The sequence below is a fragment of the Lipotes vexillifer genome, unplaced genomic scaffold (assembly GCF_000442215.2).
Source record: "Lipotes vexillifer unplaced genomic scaffold, Lipotes_vexillifer_v1.1 scaffold238, whole genome shotgun sequence".
NCBI lineage: Eukaryota > Metazoa > Chordata > Mammalia > Artiodactyla > Lipotidae > Lipotes > Lipotes vexillifer.
In genome coordinates, this window is record NW_006785665.1 from 1,886,251 (window position 1) to 1,892,366 (window position 6,116).

Sequence of the window (6,116 nt, forward strand, 5' to 3'; positions counted from 1 at the left end):
CCAGCTGAGGGGGTGGGGGGCATACTAGGGAGGCTCTGAGAAGGCTGGGGGCCCACAGAGGGGCTGAGGAATCAGCTGGGGCGGGCGAGGGCTGGGTGTCTGCGTTCCTCACACTGTCCACAGAAGGCTCACGGATGGGATGGGGTGCCTGCCGAATGGCAGGGGCTCTACCTTTGAGGACAGTCTCAAAGGCCAGCTCGACGTTGGTGGAATCCAGGGCCGAGGTCTCCAAGAATAGCAGCCCATTGTTTTCTGACAGGAAGGGAAGCACACCATTAGCTGTGGAGGGCCAACGCGATAATAATAATATTTACTTCATGCTTACCATGTACATCTGCTATGCACTAAACCCTTGGCATGTGTAGCTCGTATAAAACTTAAAACAACCTGTGAGGTAGGTTTGAATACTAACCCTTTCTTATAGAAGAGGAAACTGAAGCCCAGAAACAGAGAGAATGAATAAAGAACTTGCTTGGTGTCCCACAGCTAGTCATTGGCCAAGAGATGTGAAGCTGGGCCATGGGACTCCACAGCCTACACCCTTAACCACTGTATCTTGCTGCCTCTAAACCCCAGAAAGCCTGGGGAAAGTGTGACGGCAGGGGGTCAAGGGGAGCCCACCTGCTACACTTAAGATCTCTGAGCATCGCAGGGTGGGCTGTCCTAAAACCAACTATGAATAATTGCCCATAAAGACAATCTCAGGGCAAGTGGTGGGACATAAAGAGGGACACAGGGTCACAGAAGGGAGGGTCTAGGAGATTCTGAGGAAGATGGGATAGAGGTAGGGGATCCTGCGGAGGACGTCCAGGCCGGAGCCCTACGGTGGGAGCAGGGGCTGAGGAGGTGGGATCTGGGATTGCATTGGCAGGGCTGGAGGGGTCAGGCTGGGTCATGGTTGGCTCTCACCAGCGAACATGCGGGCCTCGTCAGTAGGCACCTCTCGGGCCTGGCTGAGGTCACTCTTGTTACCAACGAGCATAACGACGATCGTGGCCTCGGCGTGGTCGTAGAGCTCCTTCAGCCAGCGCTCCACCACGGCATAGGTCTGGTGCTTGGTTAGGTCAAACACCAGTAGGGCCCCCACCGCACCACGATAGTACCTGGGTGGGGGGTAGTGGGGTGGACAGAGGCAAGGTCAGGGCCATCAGGCCCAGCCTCAGAGCAGAGCCCTCAAGCCAAAAGCCAGAGATGAGTACCAGAGATGGGGAAATATGAAAACTAGAGTCCAGAGACCCAAACCACACAGGGCAGCCCAAGGCTCCCATGTCTGAAGCTGAGCACCCTCCAGGGATACTGGTCTTGGAGGCTCCGAAGACTCACCTCCCTTCTCCAAAACCACTGGCTCCCTCCTCCTTCCTAGCCCTTCTGCTTCTCCAGGTCTTTTTTTCTGATTTTAGCCCCTGCTATTCACCAATGTATACCAGGGCTCTGGTCAAGACAGCCTCCTAGATGTCCCACCTCTAATATCTTGACCCACATTGTCTTCTCTCTCATGGTCATCTTTCTAGGACTAGCTAAATCTCCCCTATCATCTGAGGCATCCTTGCAAGCATCCAGTCTCACTCTTGGAGTTAGATGGATCTTCTTCAGACTGGTGGTATCTCATTACTCCCATTTTATTGAAGAGTCAGCTGAGGCTCGTAAGAGTCAGGTGACCAGGACTTCCCTGGTGGCGCAGTGGTTAAGAATCCACCTGCCAATGCAGGGGACACAGGTTTGAGCCCTGGCCCGGGAAGATCCCACATGCTGCGGATCAACTAAGCCCGTGCTCCACAGCTACTGAACCTGCGCTCTAAAGCCCGTGAGCCGCAACTACTGAAGCCCTCGCGCCTACAGCCCGTGCTCCGCAACAAGAGAAGCCACCGCAATGAGAAGCCCGCGCACCGCAACGAAGTGTAGCCCCCGCTCACTGCAACTAGAGAAAGCCCGTGTGCAGCAACGAAGACCCAACACAGCCAAAAATAAATAAATAAAATAAACGTTTTAAAAACAGAGTCAGGTGACCAGTCCAAGAGTAATGGGTATGTATAAACAAAGCCCCTGACTCCTGTGCTGTCCCCCACCACACACACACACACACACACACACACACCACCTTTGGCCTAACGCTGACTGGGAGACACTCTGTGTCTGGTCAGGAGACCTATGTTCCTCTGTGTCCTCTGAGTCTTTGTAAAATGCAGCTGAGGGGTCCAGCCCTTCACCTTGCGGTTAGACAGTGAAGGCTGCCAAGTGCAAAGCACTGTGCAGAAGTGAGGGGGTGCTCTTGATCGTGGAACCTGCCCCCATCCCAGCTGCACCCTGATTTCATCTGCTTGAGACTCAAACTTCTCATATTTAAAGGGGAATTAATGATAGCACCCTACTCCTGTGGTACTTTGAGGATTACATAAAATGCCCAATGTAAAGTGCCTTGTACCTACCTGGGCACATAGCAAAGACTTAAGTAAGTGGCGGCAATGACCCTTGTGTTTAGTTCCAGCAGTCAGTATCACTGCAGCCTGTCTCAGACTGTTCGTAGCTCACAGTACTCACGTCTCCTGACTCGGGCGCAGTGGCCTGTGGTCCCATTCAGGGAACTTGCTGCCAAGTGTCCTTGCCTCCTTCTCCTCTTCCACCTCTCCTCCAGAGGTGTGCCCTGACTTCCCCAGCACCCCCGCGCCCCAGGAGACCCCCAGCCCCAGCTCACGCCGAGGTGATGGCTCGGTACCGCTCCAGGCCAGCCGTGTCCCAGATCTGAGCCTTGACAGCGGCGGTGCCCAGCATGACAGTGCGGGTGGAGAACTCAACCCCGATGGTGGTACGGCTGTCGTGGCTGAACTCATTGCGAGTGAATCGGGATAGCAGATTGGTCTTCCCCACGCCTGACTCGCCGATCAGCACCACTGAAGGAGTGGAGAGATAAGGGCTGAGCTTAGAGGGTCTGCCCATCCGAAAAGGGGAGCTTAGCTCAGAAAACTGAGGAGGGAGCCAGGTCTCCTGGCAGAGGCCAGGGTCTGCAACTCTACATGAATGCATCCATCCGGGGGCAGAAGGGCTGAGAATTTGAAACAGGCCATTTAAGAGTTCTAGGCCTGGTGTGTTGTGACGTGGCTGCAGAGTCAACCTGCGAATATGGTGATGGAGTGACGTCTATGGGCTGTTTGTGGGTATTGGCATTCAGGGTTGTGAGGTAAGAGGGAGGGTAGGGGCCTTGGGGGAGGTTGCACATTTCTGGGTGGGGGAGTATGAGAACATTGTGCGTGTTTCTATGTATAAGAGCTGAAAGGACAAGTGGGAGGTTTGTGTGTCTCTGCGTGGGGAGCAGAGGTGTGAACAGAAATGTGGGTGAGGAGAAAGTTTGGCAGGTGACACGTCTGTGGGTGGGGGAAAGGTATGGACGTATGTGTACAAGAAGTTAGGATCCAGTTGTCCCCAAGAAGGGGCAGTCTTGTATAGTTAAGACCATGGGACTGGGTGTGGGACCAGCTATGTGTGTCCTTCAGCAAGCTATTATCCTCTCTGACCTCTTTCTTATGAAAAAGTGGTAATAACAATAGCATCTATCTTATGGATTGTTGCAAGAAGTAAATGAGATATTGCCCAGGATATAGTGAGTGTGCAAAACTGTTACTGTCGTTATTGTTGTTGGTAGAACAGTGCTTTTACCTTTAGGTTTTCAGGGACAAGGATCCACCAGTGGGGCCGTGAAGAGCCTTTAGGCTGGAGGGCAGCATCCAGGGCCCAGCCTTACCCACCATGGGTGAGTTGGGACTGGGGTTAAAATGTGGGGCTGCTGTAAGTACAGCTCATAATCGCACTGGCCCTGAGCTACCCAGGGTGGTTCTGGAAAGGCAGGCAGGCACCCCAGGACTGGAAACCACATATTCTGGGTGCTGGTCCCCACTCAGCCTCTGACTAGCTGTGTGACCCTGAACAAGTGGCTCACCTTTTCTGGGTCTCAGTTTCCCTGTTTATAAAACCTATAAAGGCCCCCTCCAACTTAAAAAATTCCCTATTTGTTTAGTGCCGGAAAGAGCTGGGAGCTATATGGGTGTGTGTGGATAAGAGGTTGTATGGACGTGTGTGTGTGTGTGTGTGTGTGTGTGTGTGTGTTCGTGCCTCCCCCCTACTGGGAACCTCATCCCCATCTCATCCCTCCCAGTGGGTGTGCTCTGAGCCCTATCCACAGGCCCCAAAGGGGCTCAGGGCAAGGGCTTTGGAGTCAGACAGACTTGGGTTTGAGTACTGACTTAGTGACCTTTTGTAAGCTATTTGCTCTGTGTCTCATCCTCATCTGTAAAATGGTTAACATTTATTGAGCACCTACTGTGTGCCAGGCACCATCCTGAAGGCTTTACACATATTAACTCATTTAATCCTCACAACAATGCCATAAGGCAAGTACCATTATTAGTATCACCCCATTTTCACAGGGGGGTTAAATGATTTCCACAAGATGGCACAGCTAGTGTGGTAAACACGAGCTGTGCTGCTCAGATGAGCCTTCTAGGAAGGACTTGCCCCCCGCCGCAGGGAGTGCAGTCAGCACACAGCCTTCAGCTGTTGGCTCCTTCAGCATCTGCTTCTGATGCAGAGGGCAGCCTCACCTGAGGTCATACCTTTCCTGGGCAGTCTGCACGCAGCGCCCGAGCAAGGCGAGGGGAACCCAGAGCTGCCTGCCCTCGGCCAAGGCTTTGTGATCTTGCCTTGTAGTGTGACTTCTCCCTCTGCCCAATCCTGCGTCCTGCCTCTTCCTTTCACTGCTGTTGAGCCACGATAAACATCTTACGCCCCAAACTTCTCAGTGTCTGCTTCTAGTGACCCCAACCTGTAATAACTTGTAAACGGCAGGGCTGAGATCTGAACTCATGCTTTCAAAGTGAAAGATAATTTTGGGGTTGTTATGGTGATTAATGAGCCAGTGGCTGGCACATAGCAAGGGTTCAATAAACGATAGGAGTAGTATTGCCCCAGTCTACTGCTAACCCTTACTCTGTCTCTCTTCCTGGGAAAGATGCTGGGAGTACAGGTTCCCCAACCCCTGGTCGACTGACAGTCCCAGCTCAAGTGAGGGCGGGGCCGAGGCTGGGAGAGGCAGTGGGGTGGGGTGGCTGGAGAGGGAACCATAGGGCAGCCAGTCCACCCTGCCCTGAAGGAGGTGTGCAGGTGGGGGTGGGGAACACTAGACTGACCAAACACAGGGGCGAGATAAAGGAGCAGGAAAGATACATGCGGGCTTCCAGGGACAGCCAAGTTGAACTCAGCTCCTGGTATTTGAGCCCAAGGGGCAGACAGACAAAGCCATGGCACTGGGGGTCCTCCAGGTTCTATTAGACCCTTCTCCCAATCATTACATCTTCCCTATGGCTTTCTCCAGCGCTATGACGGGATAGATCTATCCTATCTCTCCTTTCCTGTACAGCTGCCTAGAAAGGTGACTTTCTTCTTAAGACGGCTTGTTTCCCTTTCTTCTCAGGAGGGAATCCTCCATCTCTGGTGCTGCAGTGGCTGACTATTCCTAGGGGTTTGGGCTTCCATTAGGAACAGGGCAGAGGAGCCTAACTCGGCACCATTAAGGGGTGATCAGCATTATTTACTACAGCATTCTGGCAGCGCCAGTAAACAGACCCTCCCCCACTCCTTAGGCTTTCTTTCTTATCCAAAGGAATGATGAGCCCTAGGAGGTAGGTCCTGCTAAGTGATTAAAAAGCAGGAAGGGGCCTCTGGCTCTGTTGTGCTCTTCCTGGGTCTCTCTCAGGCGTTCCTCTTTCTCTACGGACCCCGACTCACCCTTGAAGACAAAGTTATAATCTTCCTCGTTTCTGTTCCCCATCTTGGCTCCACATGGAGGGCACAAGTGTCTTCGAGGGCAGAGGTGACGGGTCTGTGCGTTGGCTCAATGCCCTCAACCCTCAGCTCTCAAGAGACCTGGATCCGCCCTTCCTCTCATCGGGAGTAAAGAGACTTCTGCAGCCAGAGGGATCGAGGGCCGACTTCAGGCTAGCCAGGGCCTAGGGGGGCTCAGCTCTGGCAGGTGGCGGTGCTCTAAGGAAGCTGAGAGGACGGAAGCTGAAAACAGGAACAGTGAGCGGCTGGAGACCTGGGGCCCAGGTGGGTGGAGAGACAATGAC

At 53.4% G+C, this 6,116-nt stretch overlaps 1 protein-coding gene across 1 annotated transcript in view; it reads right to left on the bottom strand.

The window, feature by feature from the left end:
- The window catches only part of RAB25 (RAB25, member RAS oncogene family), a 7,106-nt gene extending 1,056 nt beyond the window's left edge, over window positions 1-6,050 (bottom strand). Inside the window, exons 1-4 of the mRNA XM_007457911.1 lie at window positions 5,776-6,050; window positions 2,693-2,888; window positions 910-1,103; window positions 172-252 (exon numbers count right to left, since the gene is read on the bottom strand). Coding sequence (XP_007457973.1) covers window positions 172-252; window positions 910-1,103; window positions 2,693-2,888; window positions 5,776-5,818 — 514 coding nt within the window. The 5' untranslated portion in view covers window positions 5,819-6,050. The remainder of the gene's footprint in view (window positions 1-171; window positions 253-909; window positions 1,104-2,692; window positions 2,889-5,775) is intronic.
- Window positions 6,051-6,116: the final 66 nt, after the last annotated feature.